The following is an 18,949-nucleotide window of genomic DNA, read 5'->3' as shown; positions in this document are numbered from 1 at the left end:
TACACTCAGTAAACAGCTGTGAGTTTGATGAACTGATGACCTTCACAGCTAGTCACAGTCATTTCTGTTAAACTCATGAACACAGTAGTAAATCAGCGCTGTTTAAGAACGCGCTCAAATGGTAGAGGGAAGTGGACGCTTTTAAAATTTCAGCGCCGATTGGTATCGAATTCCAGTATCAGGACAAATTCCTAATGACCATATATTTTCCTCTCCATATGCACCAGACACTTTGTAAGCACACTAAACTTTTTGGAAAACATTGTGCGATTCGGATTCACACAAGTGAGAGGCTTTACTAACCACGTAAAGGACGCACTCTTCTCTCCTTATGTACCAGTCACTTTCTTATAAACACTCAATGTTTCTGGAAATACAGTATATTTTTTAGCGTGCTTCATGCAGGTGAGTGGGCTTAACAAACCACCTGTCGGACACACGCTTTCCTCTCCTTGTGGACCAGATAGTTTCTTAAACCCTCCATGTCTCTGGAAATACAGTGCCTATTTCAGTGTGCATCTTGCAGGTTAGTGGGCTTGACAAACCACCTGTAGGATGCACTGTTCACTCAGAATTGCTACATAACTTTCTGATTTGATTACTATCTATGAAACAGACTTGGTAGCATGTCCTGAATCAGAATGTGTATACATTTAATGTGTTCTTTAGTAATTTTTGCTCATGTTTTGAGATCATTTTAATTAACAGGGCTCGCTGTGCTGCAGTCTCCACCCTCAAAGATTGGAAACGTTCTTTGTAGGCAGTAATATGAGAGAAGCCAAGGCCTTTGCTAGACTGATATCCTGCAAAACCAGTCTGTTTCCACTCCCAGTTGAGTATAAATTAAAGCAGACATATGCAAGCTAACGTGCCCTCCTCTGTGCTCTGCTGATACATGTACAAACTCTGTTGGCATTATAAAATGAGCGTGAGCAATAACGGTTTGGGAGGTTCCGGGTGTGGAGAGTTGCCAGACTTGTGTTGTTTTTGTCTTTGCATTTTTTCTGTTTTTCTACAGGGCTTGTATCTGCATGTGGCTGATGACAGTTTGTTTGCAGTCAGTGAATGCAGTCGTAAATGACACAGTTACATGTTTATTTGATGAACACAGAAACCTTGTCAAGTAAGTTACAGCAGAATCATACAAATCAAATGTTCTGTTAGTTGTTTTTTGGACATTAAGTGAGCTCTATACACAGCTAGTGTTTTTCAGCCAGTGATAAACTTTCGGTGAAAGCTTAATGTGAGTCTTTTCAATTTCAAAAGGCTCTTTTTAACAGTCTCGATGTTGTAATGTAACTCCAATACATTTAGTTAAATAGACTTAACCATTCATTTAGTTGTTCAAGCATAAAATGACATGAAAGACAGTGTAAACACAAGTGCCATCAGGATCAGCAGGTGAGCGCAGAAACTCCACTGAAAATTCTGGGGTATAATATTTTATAGACATGGAAAATGTATTTGCAGTGCTTCTTGTCCGGACCTAGATATGCTTTATATCATTTATCTTTCAGGTAGTGAAAATAACAATTTTGTAAAGAAATCAGACCTTAAATGTACTGTTTTTATAATGGAAAGAGAGTTCACCAGAAGCACCAAGGCTGGCTGGCTGAAATTAAAAGGCCGTGTGCATATAGCCCTTTGAATATTAAATATTTATATAGAAAAACCTAGTGAAAAGTTCAGGGTGTCCGCTGGGTCTTATAAAGTCTTAAAATGTCCTAAATTTCAAAGCCTAAATTTTAGGCCTTAAAAAGCCTTTAATTCACTGACATAATATGTTGTAGGTCGTAAATCATTTTAAACTGGTCTTAATTTTGCTTTATTCAATTCATGTTTATTTCTATAGCACTTTTTATAATGTAGATTGTGTCAAAGCAGCTTAACATAGTTCTAGTAAAATTCTTGTCCAAGTAAAGCTACTCAATTTGGGCCAACATCCATCCAATGACCAACAAAATCTCTCTTATTTTTTATTTTAAGTTTTTTTTTTATTATTGCAGATAAAATTCACAACAGCTTAAGACATTTTTACAGCAAATTCCCTAGATAAAAAAAATATTTAAAAAATAATAATAAAAACTAAAAACAATTACACGGTTTCTCATGATAATACCCGGCCATTAGAAAAAAAAAAAAACCATAACCCAGTACACTGCCTGACAGAAGTCTTGTCGTCTATTCAAGTTTTAGAAACAACAAATAATAACTTGACTTCTAGTTGATCATTTTGGTATCAGAAGTGGCTTAAATTAAAGGCAAAGGCCTCTAGATTACACTTATTTTACCAAAATAAAATATGACCATGCCATGTTATTATTGTGTCTGACTCCCATGAGGACTGCATCCATACATCTCTGACTCAATGACTCAAATCACTTATATGACTTTATAGTCTTCTGGAATGGCAAAGAAAGGGTTCTTAGTGGACTCACAGCGTTCATCAAGATTACTTGGATTCATCTTCAATGCCTTCTCCATCTTACCCCAGACATGCTCAATAATGTTCTTGTCTGGTAATTGGGATGGCCAGTCCCTGAGCACATTGACCTTCTTTGCTTTCAAGAACTTTGATCCTGCTGAAGAGTTTTCTCTCCTGTGTTTTGTAATGTAATGGGCAGCACAAATGTCTTGATACCTCAGGCTGTTGATGTTGCCATCCACTCTGCAGATCTCTCGCACACCCCCATACTGAATGTTAACCCCAAACCAGGATTTATCATTTACCAAACTTGACTGATTTCTATGAGAATCTTGGGTCCATGTGGGTTTCAGTAGGTCTTCTGCAGTATTTGTGATGATTGGGATGCAGTTCAACAGATGATTCATCAGACAAATCTAAGCCACTTTTCCAATCGATCAACTAGAAGTCAAGTTATTATTTGTTGCTTTTACAACTGGGATTAACGACAAGACTTTTGTCAGGTAGTGTATAACTCTGAAATTTCATGCTTAATGGTCTTAAATTGGACTTAATAAAACCTGCAGAAACCCTGAAAAGTGTAGACTGAGGCATCAAGTAAATGAAAACAATCGCTTGGAGATCCTAGTGCATTGCACATTTAAAATAACCCCATGCTATTGTTTATTTATAAAACATGTAAAATAAAATAAGGATCAGTTACTTAAAATAAAAAGCAAATATTTTGTTGCCAATCATGAGAGGATGATCACTGCTGATCAATTAAAACTTCAAGCATTACCGCAGTTCATTATGCTCATTAATGTTTTTGATCTAACATTCCCTTCGTGGCATCAAATTAAAACGTGCAAATTATACCAAATCATAAAAATGGCATGTAGACAGGAATAAAAAATAAAAAGTTGTTCATAATTGTCATGCTGCAAGACACTTTTTCTTGTCTTATGAATTATCCATGTGCTTTATTATAATGTGCAATCTGCAATTCTTGGTATACTTATTTAATTGCATGTGAGTGGAAGCAGATGTGTGGGAAATGTAGACATCTTGAAGAGTCCGTGCTGTTAGGGCAGCTGTGTGTAGTAAATCATGGCGATCACTAATGTGAAAAACTGTAGGACAGATTGAAAAGTGCATCAGAAGAGTGAATATTAGTGTTTTATATAAAAATAACTGACTTAAATTACATTAAACTGAATTAAAACACCAAATTGAATGTCATATAACTTAAAAAAAGGAACAGTTTAAGTACTAGAATATAATGCATTTTAGTGAGTAAAGTAAGATTTTGTCATGATACTGATTTAAAGTGTAAATATTATTAGCAAAGTGTAGATAAAGTGTCTCATCACAGCAAAAAAAAAAAAAAAAAAGAATTTATTCGATACAGTGTATTTTACGTCTTACATACACTCACTGGCCACTTTATTAGGTATACCTTATTAGTACCGGGTTGGACCCCCTTTTGCCATCAGAACTGCTTTAATCCTCCGTGGCATAGATTCAACAATGAACTGGAAATATTCCTCAGAGATTTTGGTTCAAATTAACATGATAGCATCACGCAGTTGCAGCAGATTTGTCAAGTGCCCTTCTATGATGTGAATCTCCCGTTCCACCACATCCCAAAGGTGCTCTATTGATTGAGCTCTGGAGACTGTGGAGGCCATTTGAGTACAGTGAACTCATTGTCATGTTCAAGAAACCAGTCTGAGATGACTCGCACTTTATGACTTTATGGTGTGTTATGCCGCTGGAAATAGCCATCAGAAGATGGGTACACTGTGGTCATACAGGGATGGACATGGTCAGCAACAATACTCAGGTAGGCTGTGGAAAATCTTCCCCACACCATTACACCACCACCACCAACCTGAACCGTTGATACAAGTCAGGATGGATCCATGCTTTCATGTTGTTGCTTGCCAAATTCTGACGCTACCATCTGAATGTTTCAGCAGAATTCGAGACTCATCAGACCAGGCAATGTTTTTCCAATCTTCTATTGTCCAATTTTGGTGAGCCTGTGTGAATTGTAGCCTCAGTTTCCTGTTCTTAGCTGACAGGAGTGGCGCCCGGTGTGGTCTTCTGCTGCTGTAGCCCATCCGTCTCAAGGGTGGATGTGTTGTGCTTGTGCATTAAGACATGCTCTCCTGCAGACCTCGGTTGTAACGAGTGGTTCTTTGAGTTACTGTTGCCTTTCTATCAGTTGGAACCAGTCTGGCCATTCTCCTCTGACCTCTGGCATCAACAAGGCATTTGCGCCCACAGAACTGCTGCTCACTGGATATTTTCTCTTTTTAGACCATTCTCTCCAAACCCTAGATATGGTTGTACGTAAAAATCCCAGTAGATCAGCAGTTTCTGAAATACTTAGACCAGCCCGTCTGGCACCAACAACCATGCCACGTTCAAAGTCACTTAAATCACCTTTCCTCCCCATTCTAATGCTCTGTTTGAACTGCAGCAGATCGTCTTGACCATCTCTACATGCATAAAGGCATGAGTTGCTGCCATATGATTGGCTGATTATAAATTTGTGTTAATGAGCAGTTGCAAAGGTGTGCCGGAATAAAGTGGTCGGTGAGTGTAGGTCTTAATTACATATATTATGATATTTACATTTTTATTTTATTTATTGGTGAATCTATTACAGCAGGAAATATTCAGTTGAAATATATAAAATAACTGGTATTATTAGTTATGTTTATTTTTTTATTTATATTGTATGTGCCCTCTATTTTTAAGACAAAACTGGTGAATTATTTGGCAAATTCAATTGAATTTTTCCCCCCCACAAATAAAGCTATTATTGCTGATATGGCGTTAAATAATAAATATATATTAAAGCAATTTGAACTAAAGTAAAATAAATCTAAATATTTTAAATACAAAGAGCATGTCCAGTACAATTTGTAGAGGTCACAAATAACTCAATTATATGACTTACCACCAACATGAGAACGGAGAAACCGTACCAGCTCACAGCCCAGGTATAACGGCTTAACACCGATTCAATGTACTGGAAGCAACCCTGAAGAATCAAAACAACATGCAGAAAACAACTAAATGTGAGAAGCTTTTAAATGTTTCTGATTCCCCAGAGCAAGGAGAGGTCAGAGAGATGCAGCTCATGTTAGGAGTTTTAAAAATGGTCCATCACAAAAAAAAGTATAATAACAAAAATATGCTTTAGTTAAAAAATAACACATTACATTAATTCATCTTGCTATGATCTGAACTGACCAGAAATCATGAAAAATTTATACTAATGTATAAGTAAATCTTTGTATGCCTGATTATTATTAAAGGTCCCATAAAATGCTTTGAAATGCGCATTTTTATTCAACGTTGGATCTCAACTGAAACATGAAGAGAGGGTGGGACAAAGTTAAGCTCCTCCCCTTTAAAAAACAACCAATAGCGTTTTGTTTTTATCACAGCTCTGCCATTGAGAGTGTTTTAGCTCTAGTGCATCAAATAAAACAAATGAGAAACGTTGTGAAGGGGGCGGAGCATGTCAGATACTAGACAGCATTTGATTGGTTATGATGTGATGAAAAACTATAGTGAGGAGATATGAATAAAACCGTTGATCCATTTAGGCAGAAGTAACAAACTGCAAGCTTTACATGTTTAGATTAATTTTATATCTTCTAAACACACATTTTGTTTCTGTTTCAGAGCACACTAGCTTATAGATAACCTAAAAACAAACAATACTGATACTATCATCTAAAAAACTTTAATTTTATGTGACCTTTATCAAAGTTATGCAATTATATACATTATAAATGAATACTGTATACTCTTGATTTTACAAGTTACCTAGAGTTTATTATTATTATTTTTAATCCATTAAGCGGATCTTTGGATCTGGCTGGAGCACTTTTAGCTTAGCTTAGCATAAATTATTGAATCGGATTAGACCATTAGCATGTCAGTAAACCTTTCCTATTTAAAGTCTCCTATTGAAAGACTGTAGTAACATCTTGTGCCAAGACCTACAGTAAATGAAAAGTTGCTATTTTCTAGGCTGATATGTGTAGGAACTATACTCTCATTCTGGTGTAATAATCATGGAACCTTGCTGTGGTAACATGGCTGCAGCAGGTGCAGTGATTTTAAGCAGCACTTTCTCGAGTTGTTGATTCATTGCACCTGCTGGAGCCATCTTACGGCTGTTCCTTTAAATTATGGCAGAATATATAGTAGCTAGAGTATATAGTTCCATGCCATATCAACCTAGAAAATAGCTGCTTTCATTTTCCATTTGAATTATTACACAATGTAACTACAGAAGAGTCAAGCTTTAAATAGGAATATTATCAAAACTCTTTATCCTAACTCATCTTAAACTTTTTTTTCAGATTAAGTGATGTATGCTAAGCTGAGAGTGCTTCAAGCACACCCGGAGATCATCTCAATGGATAAATAAATGGCTATTTAACTCTAGAGGAGTTGCTATTTAAATTCTTTCCTTTAATTTCCTCTTTGTGTCGTGACAGCAGCTGATTTACAGTACACTCTGTTGTCTTGTTTAAATCAGGTGGCATATTATGAGGCTCTAGATGTTACCTGTGTGAACATGCTGCTCGTCACGCCAGCTTTACAGCCTATAGGATCTACCACCTCAAAGTTACTACTCTGTCTCTTGCAGCAGCCGAGGGGCCATAGAGATGCAGCGCCAAACAACTGCCTGTAGGTGGAGTTATACTGTATCCAGTCCGTCGGGCCGTCAGCTCCACAGCACTGGACCTGGTGGAGGAGAAGGTGTTGAATTTTAAATTGTTGTTTAGTGTCTGTACACTCTCAGAAATAAATGTACGAGAGCTGTCACTGAGGTGTTACCTTTTCAAAAAGCACCAACCCAGGCTCATTCTAAAAACATATCTCTATATACATTTGTGGAGAGCGCCAAATACATCCCAGGAGCTACATCTTTTTGCAGTTTTTGTTTTCGCGAATCCACCAGAGGCAGCTGTGTATGCTTTTTGAGATCTCAAATTTTTGTCGCTAGTGCCATTTGTGCCTGCTGAGGCTGCTGTCAGCTGTCTGTCGATTGACTCACTGACCCACCCTCCTGCTTCCCTAAACCCAACCAATAGTGCTTTTAAAAGCCCTGATTGACCCACCAACCAACTTCCTTAAACCTTAAAGCAATCCAGAAAAAGAAAAGCCCTCGCCTGATTTTTACCACATTTTCGGATTTTACCACATTCTCACCCTGTTATTTACTTGTTTGCTTTATTTTTTGTTTTTTGTTTTTCCTACTTTCTGGAACCATTCTTTGCCAGACTCGAACTCCGTTGTAGCGGTAAACTCCTTTCTGCATCTTAAGTTTGCTGACATCCAGTTAGTTCGATGTACAGTGAGCTACTGGACAAACTGGTAACAGCGAGAAAGCCGTCTGTATGGAGGTAAGCGGTCAGCTGGTAAACGCGAAAAGGAACAGTGTCATACCTCCCTGTAGCATTCCTTTAATATACGAAATGCAGCCATATGTACTTCTGGCTACATAATTTGCGATCTCCTGAAATGTATATAGGGCAATGTTTTCAAAATGTTTCAAAGTACACATAAAGGGGTCATATTGGTACCTCAAAGGCAGGAGTGTCCAAACTCGGTCCTGGAGGGCCGATGTCATGCACAGTTTAGCTCCAACTTGCTTCAACACACCTGCAGGAAGTTTCTAGTATATCTACAAGAGCTTGATTAGCTGGTTCAGGTGTGTTTGATTAGAGTTGGAGCTAAACTCTCCAGGACAGTGTTTGGATACCCCTGCTCAAATAATAATAATATAAATAATAATAATAATAATAATAATACATTTTATTTGTATAGCACTTTTCCTAATACATGCAACTCAAAGCGCTTCACAAACAACAAACAGGCATTGTAAAATAAACCAAATAAAAAATGTATAGAGAAATAAAGCAAAATAAACAACAAAAATATATTCAGATAAAAGCATACACATATATCTGCACAATCATGCACTAAAGTCCTTACATATGCATATTTATGCACACACCATACATACATGCATACATACATAAACCTATACAATATACACACCATCCATACACTTCACAAACTGTTATATTCATACGCAATTTTAAAAAGGTGTGTCTTAACGCTTTTTTAAAACATGAATGCTGGGGGATTTCATTAATTTGGGAGATATTTCCAAACTTTTGTAGCATAGTTATAAAAAGAAGTGCCGCATCAAAGGTTTATATTGGTACCTAAAGATTTCAAGAGGTAGACTTTTGTACTTTTTACGCATTAATATGTACTCTTGAGATATAAATAACGACCCTTTAGTTACAAATGTATACCTTTTGAAAAGGTACCTCCCCAGTGACAGCTCTCATACCTTTATTCCTGAGAGTATAATAATAATAATAATAATGATTTTTTAACTTTTATTTTTCTTGGTCTACACTGCAAATCCAATAAGAACCATTTGTTTGGTTAATAAAGTAAGTCATATAATGTATCTAAGACCGAAAATATAACTTTACAAACTGTGTTGTACATAAACCATAGGATTTTTAAATGTTTTATAATGTACTTTTCCTGCTCACCAAGGCTGCATTTATTTAATCAGAAATACAGTACAAATTGTAAAATATTGAAATGTTATTGCACTATAGAATAACTGTTCAAAAGTAGATTATCATTTAATTTAATCATTTATTCCAGTGATTTTAATAATGAAGTTTTCAGATTTATTACTTCAGTCTTCAGAGTCATAAGATCCTTCAGAAATCACTCTAATATTATTTATTAATAATAATAATAATAATAATAATAATAATAGTAATGAAAGCAATAATGACTACATAAAATAAGAAAGCATTTATTATTTTTTTTACAACTAATAAGTGGTGCCTTGATGAACAGAATCATTTTCTTAAAAAAAAAAAAAAAAAAAACTGACCCCCAACTTTAGAGCTGTGGTGTGAGTTAACAAATAGACTGAACGATGAGGTAAAAAAAAAATCTGTGGAAATCTGTGAATTTTTGCATGTGAAAATTCCATGTGAGCTGATTATCCTGTCAGACTTTTGCAGCAGTTATTCCTAAAGGTTTATGAAACTGGTTTTTCCACGTCAGGATTTTGTTTGCAGCAAGGCGTGTTATATCAGGTCTGAGTTGAAATTGATTAGTTTTCTTCTTTAATATTACGCACAGTTGAAGTCAACATTTTTTGGAGTTTTCTTTATTTTTTTGTATTTCCAAAGTGCTGTTTAATGGAGAAACATTTTTCAACACTTTTAAAGATAATATTGTTAATAACTCATTTTTAATAACTCATTTATTTTGTATTTGCCATGATGACAGACAGTACATAATATTTATATATTATATTATACTAATTATGGTGCAGGATAGTAGTATTTATTTTAAAGTGCAATTTAAAGGCCTAATTGGGTTAATTAGGTTGACTAGGCAAATTAGGATAATTAGGCAAGTCACTGGGCAACAGTGGTTTGTTCTGCAGCTTATATATATATATATATCAAGGGGGTTAAAAATATACAGTGCTCAACATATATAAGTCTTTTAAATTCATATTTTTAATAGAAAGCTTTACAATATTTTATATGTGCATATACATTAGATTATTCAGTACTGAAGCCAAATTTGGAGCTTATCTAACAAAATACCTTACGGAAACAGTCCAAAAACTAGTACAGCCAAATTTATGTTAGAGAAAAATATTAAATACAAATTAAAATATAAAAAAACAGTAAAACTAAAGAGAAGCAAAACAATTTAAAAATTTTGTTGAAAATTTGTAGGTTGTAAATGTTTTTTGCAAGTATTGTGCTTGAATTTTATTGTATTATCTTTCAATCTCTAAATATGTTTGGTGACTAAAATATTATTTTAATAAATATATCTATTTAATAAATCTGTTTTGTTTAAATGCACCAAAATACATTCCCTAAATTCACAGAAAATTGGGGTCAAAATTCAAAATGGGGTGTACTTAATTAGCATTTTTGAAAAATAAACTGCATGCTAAAAAGTGTATATATACTCGGTTCAGGAGGGCCGGTGTCCTGCAGAATTGAGCTCCAACTTGTCTCAACACACCTGCACAGATGTTTCTAGAAAGCCCAGTAAGAGCTTGATTAGCTAGCCTAGGTGTGTCTGATTAGGGATGGAACTAAACTTTGCAGGACACTGGCCCTCCAAGACTGAGGAGCCATTTTTAGCCATTTTTGTGATAAGATTTTAATAGTAAAAAAAAAAACTAAACTAATTTCATTCACAATCCATCCAACTAATCTTTAAAAAAAAAAAAAATTATATGAATTGAGTATTGTGAATCAGTGGGAGTTTCACTGTGAAATGTTATTTGAACAGGCACTAGATCTCTTAACTAGCTCAGAGCGCTCATCATCTGACAGCTGTTTCAGCCAGACAGCAGGATCGCGGAGGAAGCCGCGTTTCGTTATTTGTTGTATTACTACTTCTCTCCCCCCCCCCCTCCCCCACCCCCCAATGTTGTCAAAATTCTCACTCCTGCAAACTCTAGCTGCCTCTCCTCTGATCGCTGGCTGACTGCTGTCACTACAATCTCTGTGATTGTGAACAACAGCAAGAAAAGAATAAGCGGACCATTTAAATTATTACATTAAAAAGAGAGAAGAAGCAGATTGGTTTGACAGTACCAGGAAAATATCTCACAATCGTGGGGCTAAACATTGGCTGTCGATATGCAGAGGAATGATCTGCTCTTAACCAATAAGCAAGGTAAGCAGCCGCTTAGGGCCCCCATGAATACTAGAACGTTCCTTCCATACTACACTTGTGCGAGGTGCAAGCACTTTAATCAATACATTGCCATCCAGTGTTGCCAACTTAGCAACTTTTCAGACCAAATTTTCAAAAAAGCAACTAGCTAATGTTTTTAGGTATTACTGGAGATTTTTTAGAGACTCTCATGTGTCCGTGCTGTACCGTTCCAAACGTTACTCTACGCAACAAGCTGCGGCTGATGCCGTCTCTACCCCACCCAAGAGCACTCAAAGGCGGCAAAGTGCCACACCGTTATCTCTCACACCTGCAGCATTAAGTCCGCCCCTGTATAGACCTTAGAATTGTTTTTTTTTTTTTTAACTGCTTTTACTCCAACCAAACTAGAATAAACAGGAGCTTCTGAAGAAAAAAATATTATAGAAAATACTACGAAAATTTCCTTGCTCTGATAAACACCAATTGGAATTATTTGAAAAACAAACATTTTCACAGGAGGGCTAATCATTTTAATTAACTGTAAGTATGTGCATCAGTTTTACAAACAACTCTTGGACAGGTGACAGGGTGTTTGTTGAGGTCATCGCTCATGTTCTGCTTACCTGAGTCATCACGTTGTTCCATGTCATTGTAATCTGCTGTCCTTGTGTGCTGCTGTCTGCATAATACTGGAGCATCTGTTTCTTTACAAGGTTGCTGTTCCCAACCAGCTATATTAAAGCAAATAGTGTTTTAAAAAAAGGGAAAGGCAGAATTGCAGAAGTGTTGGTCCAGAACTGAGTACCTGTATGCGACTTTTGTTATCACCATCTTTAACATAACATTATTTGCTTTATTTTACAGCATTGAGAGGCTGGCTGAACTCACATAATCCCGGTTGGTTGCTGATGTGATGGCAGACGCGGACTCAAACAAAAAGATGATGAACATTATGATAAGGTACTGTGGGAAGATGAGAGGTAATATAGTTATGTTAAGAATTAAGTCATATTTAGTGTTGGAAAAAATTATATAGTACAATCTAAAGTCACTTTTAAAGAAAAAAAGCTAGCTAAAAATGTGTTAGTTTTAGCTTTTAAGGAAAATAATGTGAAAGTGTGTGTTATGTTATTTTTGCACATTATCATTTTAAATAGTAAAATAGGTTTAAAATGATATTATATTTTATACCCAACATTGGTCATAACTCATTTTAATGTGTATTTGATGCTCTCACTAAAACTGATTTTGGATCAGTAGTGATTAATCGGGTGATATTGGTAGGTAACATGGTAGGATTGTAGGCTAGATTTATCAAAATCTTCTAAAACGTACCACCAGCATGAGTGCACGGCTCCTTTTCAGGGCAGCGAAGATGCCGAAGATGCATGTGAGGAAGAACGCAAAGCCTGTAAATATGGCAATCCAGGCTCCAGCAAAGATGTCGTCTTTCCCTGATACACCAGAAATCGGGTAGAGTTTATATCCATCCACTGCGACCCAAATGGCCACCGCAGATAACGCCAGTCCTGCTGCCTACAGATGGAAAATGCATATTTTAAGCATGGAAAATAACATTGTAGATAGAATTTGTTGAGTCAACTTAAAAAAAAAACCTGGTAACACTATATTTTGATGGTCCATTTGGTAATTAGTAGTCTGTCTTCTTAATATCTGTTGATACAGACATTCAGCAGACATTTAACTGACTATAAGAAACTTTGCAAGTACATGTTAACTTACCCTAACCCCAACCTAACAGTCTACTTATAATCTAATGAGAACTAGTTGGCATGTAGATGCAATGTAACTTAAACTCAACAAACGGACCATCAAAATAAAGTGCGACCAAAAATGTTGTTACTCCATTGATTAAATTATTTTTGTTGTCTTGACAGAATATTTCTTGGTAAAATTATTTATAATTTGAGTCCAATTAACTTCAAACTTTTTTTAAAAGTCCAGGTAATAAATTTCCTCGAGTTAAGAAACTTAAAGTCAAGTCAACCTAAGTGAAATTGTTTACTGGGAAATATATTAAAACTTGAATCGATGAGCCATTTAAACAAAAGCAAATTTGCTAGCCTATGGCTTAAAATCTTGAGACAACAAAAACGACTTGCTTCCATTTATTTAGAATTTAACACAAAAGGAAAATGCACAAAAGCATGCACATAAATCTCTAATGGGTGCTCAGCCAACTCCACCCAAACATATATATATATATATATATATATATATATATATATATATATATATATATATATATATATATATATATATATATATATATATATATATATATATATATATATAATTCTACATTTTATGCCTATTAAAAAAGCAAACATAATCTTTGTATTATCTAATTTCAGACTTACAGCAGCAATTGCATTCAAGCCAACAACTGTAACCATCAAACATGTCACGGCTCCCATGGCTGTTAAATATTTCTGGCCTGGTCACTCTCTGCTGAAGAAAAACAACAGCAATGGTCGTGAAGGACATCTTACATCAGATTATTCATAAAGGTAAATCTTAGAAAATAAAATGAAAATAACAATAAATAGATAAATAAATAGGTATATAAGCAAAAAAAACATTTTGAACATGTACCACATATAATGCTATTTACATTTGATTATTTCTAAGCTAATGCATAAAGTAAAAGTAAAAAAACATATTTAATTCAGCTTTGTGAGAATTAAGTCAAATCCCAGTTCTGAATATGAAACTGAACGTAAATGTAGTCAACAATAAATAGACATATAAACAAATAAAAATATCGTTTTAACATAAATATGCTTTTTTTTCTAAATGAATGCACACTGTAAAAGGGAAAATTTAATCTTAATTTAGAATTGTTCAAAATATTTAGGACCAACCTCAGTTCTTTAAAAAAAACAAACACTGAATATTGGAAATTAAATCAACAATAAATAGACATATAAACTAAAAAACATCGAAAAAAATATGTGTTTAACACATCCATAAACTTTCTCTAAATTATCGCATGAAGTAAAAGTAACAATTTTACATTAATTTAGCTCCGTAAAAATTATTTAAGACAAATCTCAGTTCTTAAAAAAAAACTTACAGTGAATATTGTAAATGAAATTAACAATAAACAATACATTTTTAGAGCAAACGTGTAAGCAAAAGCAAAGTGAAGCAAACACAAATAGAAACAATCTGCTCCAAGACCCACCTGTTCCAGTCTGAGATTGCACCTGCTTTCCCTCTACCTGCTTCTATTCGCTTCATTTACTTTTGTGGACACTTTTAATGACGTCAGACCTGTTTGTCATCTATTCTTTTTTTTTTTTTTTTTTGGTTATACAGAACTCATAAGTTGGGATGGGCAACTTCACTCCCTGCATTTTCATTGCCAAGCACTTTCAGTTATTCTGAACGGCATTTTATTGAAATGATTACAATATTAGCCTGGGAGTGTCTATACTTAAGCAAACAGTGACAGCTGCTATTGCTATTCCCCAAAACATCTAAATGTACATATGAACAAAGCATATAATTACTGCTAATTGGATGCAAACATGATATATCTTTGAATGAAGCGTTTTAAATTAGCTTCAAAAGTATTATTCAAGAGCGTTCACAGAAGTATTCACATTTTTAAAAAGTCTTCATTAGTCAAGGTTGATCAAATCTCCTACATTTCCATGACATCTGAATGCTGACCCCTGCTGGGCACTGCTATCCCTCACACCCATATACAGCAATACACACATTTCATTCATTCATCTTCCTTTGGCTTAATTCCTTTATTTATCAGGAGTTGCCACAACGGAATGAACCACTAACTTATCCAGCATATGTTTTATGCAGTGGATGCTGAGGAATCTAGCACTGGGAAATACCCATACACTTTTGCATCCACACACACTCATACACAGGCCAATGTAGCTTATTCAGTTCACCTATAGCTCATGTCTTTGGACTGTGGGGGAAACTGGAGCACTCAGAGTAAACCCACGCCAACATAAGGTGGAAAAGGCAAACTCCACACAGGGACTCGAACCAGCAGCCTTCTTGATGTGAGGCGACAGTGCTAACCACTGAGCCACAGTGCTGCCCAATACACACAATATTTACCTTTTAATCCAAAGTACTGACTAGGTTTAGCATCACTGTAACTATTTCTAATACTTTTTGTTGATCAAACCCGAGTCATCTAATGAGCGCAGATCATGATTAAGACTTGGACAATGAACAGGTTTGACTTGGATCAGCAAGTAATCATTCGTCAACCGAATAGCAACATCCTGAAAACATGTAAAACATCTGAGCCCCTGCTTAAAACTGCATTCAGATGCTTAGCTTAAAATTGCATTGAAATGTTTAGCAACCACATAGCAATGTGCTAACAAACGCTCAATACATTCTTGCACTGCCAGCATCACTTACATTGTCGGAATTGCATTTTAATATTTAATATTTGTCATGAAATACACTGAGATAGCACATCCAAAAGTGAAAATTCCCCTAATTTACCCACCCTTCAGTTGTCACCAATCTGTTCAATTTTGAAAATAAGATCTTTTTTTTTTATTTGTGGGAAAGCGGTGCCCATTGGCATCCATAGTCAGTGCTTACTGGTTTCTAACATTCTTCAAATGTCCTCTTTAGTGTTATTCACAGTGGCAGGTCCATGACTGTGGAAGAGTTTGCCTTTTTAAATCCTCTATTTTCTTTATCCTACTAAAGACCTACTACTTTTTAAGACATAAAAAACATAAAAAGCCATGTCCAACTTAAAAAGTTAGTACATCAGTTGCTACCTGTTTTCTTATGGTCATAAACATATAGGCTATATACCCTTACTGTGTATGGGTTTAGTAACCAATAAAGCCACTTAACTGTAATTATTACTTTTATATAAATATTTTTATTTCGTATTTGTATAGTTAAAAAAAGTCAACAATGCACATAAACTGTGTTTGTGTGTGTGTATATGTGTGTATGTATATATATGTACATGTTTTTTAAAGAAAATTATTCCGTTTAATAAGGTGTCATTTATTTAAAAAAAAATTGTTAAATTGTTACAAATTTATTACACTTTTAAATAAATGCTTTCTTATTGTATGTAGTTTCAAATATAGTGATAATTCCAGTCATTATTGATTTTATTACTATTAATAATAATAATAATAATAATAATATTAATGTGATTTCTGAAGCAGGGCGCAGTAGGTAGTGCTGTTGCCTCACAGCAAGACGGTCGCTGGTTCGAGCCTCGGCTGAGTCAGTTGGCGTTTCTGTGTGGAGTTTGCATGTTCTCCCTGTGTTCGCGTGGGTTTCCTCTGGGTGCTCCGGTTTCCCCCACAGTCCAAAGACATGCGGTACAGGTGAATTGGGTAAACTAAATTGTCCGTAGTGTGTGAGTGTGTATGGATGTTTCTCAGAGATGGGTTGCAGCTGGAATTGCATTCGCTGCGTAAAAACATATGCTGGATAAGTTGGTGGTTCATTCTGCCGTGGCGACTCCAGATTAATAAAGAGACTAAAGAGAATAAAGCGACTAAGCCAAAAAGAAAATGAATGAATGAATGATTTCTCAAGGATCATGCGACTCTAAAAACTCGAGTAATGAAGCTAAAAATTATCTTTAAAATCACTGGAATAAATGATTCAGTGAAATGAAAAACTACTTTTGAACAGTTATTATATATTACAATAACATTTCACAATTGTCCTTTTTGTACGTATTTTGATTTAATAAATGCAGCCTTGGTGAGCAGGAGAAGCTTATTTTAAAACATTTAAAAATCCTACTGACCCCAAACTTCTGACCGGTGTATAAATATATATGAATGATATATACAACAATTCTGTCTGGTTCTTGAATCTGATTGGCTGATAGCCGTGCGATATTTTGCCAGTAACATCACACATACAGCAAGCAACAAGCAGAGACACTACAATTTGACATATTACTGCTGTTAGACAACAAAATGTACATTTGAGGCTTTTTTTTTTAGTTGAGAATGTAGTTGTTTAAATTGCAACTATGCAGTTTATTTGTAAGAATAGTGCATATTTTTAAATATTTACAATTTCTGAAAGCTCGTCGGGGCCAAAGACAGTTGATGTTGTCTATCCACAAGATGGCGCCAGAACCGCATAATAAGCCCTTGCTCAGTGTGTTCTCTTGAGCGTGAATAAAAAGCTGAAAAACGGAAGCCTCATGGTTTTTAGGGTGGACCGGCTAGAGTCAATAAGAAGCTGTGAATAAGAAGCTGGATTCAGCTTTGTCCCTCCTTATCGCAAACCCAACAGCAGTCTGGTGAGAGATCTCTGTAGACGGATGGCATTTCATGTCACATTCAGCCTTATAATCTTAAAATGTGAGCAAAATTTGCTGTTTTGTCATCACCTTAAAGGGGGTCACACACCAGAAGCGCCACTCGACATTACGCTATAGATTCAATTCAATTCAATTCAGCTTTATTTGTATAGTGCTTTTACAATGTAGATTGTGTCAAAGCAGCTTCACATAAATGGTCATAGTAATTGGAACAGTGTGGTTCAGGTTTTAGTGTTTAAGTTCAGTTCAGTTCAGTTTAGCTCTGTTCAGTGTGATTTAATCATTACTGAGAGTTCAAACACTGAAGAGCAAATTCATCGATGCGTAGCTCTACCAATCCTGAACCATGCGAGGCAGTGGCGACAGCGGAGAGGGAAAAAAAACTTCACCTGATGGGAGTGAAGAAAAAAAACCTTGAGAGAACCAGACTCAGTTGGGCACGACCATTTTAATTTCTCCGCTGGCCAAAAGTCTTGTGCAGAACTTCATTCGCCGTGGTTTATGCTGGAAGATGGCCTCAATGAAGACTCGTCTGTCCCTGGAGCGTCGCTGGAATCAGACTCATGTTCTCCACTCCCCACGACCATCAGCGCAGCAGCAGCTCAGGATATGGCCTGGTCCCGGATATGGAATCCTTGGGATCATCACGTCGCTGGTCTTGGATCCAATCAGTGACTCCGCCTAATCTGAGGACCTCGGGATGAGTATCCCCAGGTGAAAATAGAGAATAAAGAGAATAATTAGCGTAGCTGCTGTTCATAGTGTATATAAGCAAGATGTAGAAGCCAGTGTGGAACCTGCTAGGTGATGCACTGAGTGTATGCTTTACTAAACAGATAGGTCTTTAATCTAGTTTTGAACTGGGAGAGTGTGTCTGAGCCTCGGACATTACCAGGAAGGCTATTCCAGAGTGTAGGAGCCATGAAAGAGAAGGCTCGACCTCCTTTACTTGATTTTGCTATTCTAGGTACTACCAGAAGCCCTGAATTTTGAGATCTTAAGGAGCGAGTTGGTTCGTAGCGAGACAGAAGGTTGGTTAGATAAACAGGAGCTAGATTATTTAGAGCTTTATAGGTGAGAAGTAATATTTTAAATTCTATAGAGAATCATTCAAATACTAGCTCTAAAGTGACGTTGGTGAATTAGTAACGTCTTCTGCTGTTTTGACGTCAGCTGCAGATGTGAATGAATGGCGGAAGAAAGTAGTTCCTAATACAAAAGGGTTTTAGACTCTCTGTGTTTGATTTTCTTTTTTAAATACAAGATTGTGCCGTCAAACTGCAGCCTCGTCCCAACGCACGCCTCACACCAGTGCTGATATACAGCCATAGCACACTGCTACTCATGTGATATTGCTCATATACACACACACAATTCTGAAGTGTTATTGTTTACTCTTTATTGTTTATTCTTTGATATTTTAAACATACCCTGCTGTAAAG

The 18,949-nt window shown here is 35.8% G+C and overlaps 2 protein-coding genes across 3 annotated transcripts in view; both read right to left on the bottom strand.

Moving 5' to 3' along the window:
* Nucleotides 1–18,949, bottom strand: part of LOC141378312 (uncharacterized) — a 95,345-nt gene that overhangs the window by 59,948 nt on the left and 16,448 nt on the right. The gene's annotated exons all lie outside the window — the stretch shown is intronic.
* Nucleotides 1,082–14,460, bottom strand: upk1a (uroplakin 1a). 2 transcript variants are annotated; one of them, XM_005158400.6, is made up of 8 exons: nt 14,388–14,460; nt 13,561–13,648; nt 12,515–12,715; nt 12,068–12,142; nt 11,803–11,910; nt 7,004–7,183; nt 5,376–5,459; nt 1,082–3,537 (listed from the first exon to the last, which is right to left on the bottom strand). In XM_005158400.6, exons 2-8 carry the CDS (start codon nt 13,615–13,617, stop codon nt 3,490–3,492), a joined length of 753 nt encoding a protein of 250 aa, XP_005158457.1. In that variant the 5' UTR covers nt 13,618–13,648; nt 14,388–14,460; the 3' UTR covers nt 1,082–3,489.

This window comes from Danio rerio, chromosome 16, assembly GCF_049306965.1.
Source record: "Danio rerio strain Tuebingen ecotype United States chromosome 16, GRCz12tu, whole genome shotgun sequence".
NCBI lineage: Eukaryota > Metazoa > Chordata > Actinopteri > Cypriniformes > Danionidae > Danio > Danio rerio.
The sequence above is the reverse complement of the archived record's forward strand: the minus strand, read 5'-3'. Positions and strand labels throughout refer to the sequence as shown.

Excerpts from the sequence above, each read along its gene's own strand:
- upk1a (XM_005158400.6), bottom strand. The coding sequence starts at position 13,617 with ATGGGAGCCGTGACATGTTTGATGGTTACAGTTGTTGGCTTGAATGCA. Across the intron at positions 12,716-13,560 it reads GCTTGAATGCAATTGCTGCT|GCAGCAGGACTGGCGTTATC; the intron begins GTAAGTCTGAAA and ends TTCCATCTGTAG. Across the intron at positions 5,460-7,003 it reads CGAGCAGCATGTTCACACAG|GGTTGCTTCCAGTACATTGA; the intron begins GTAACATCTAGA and ends TTGATTCTTCAG.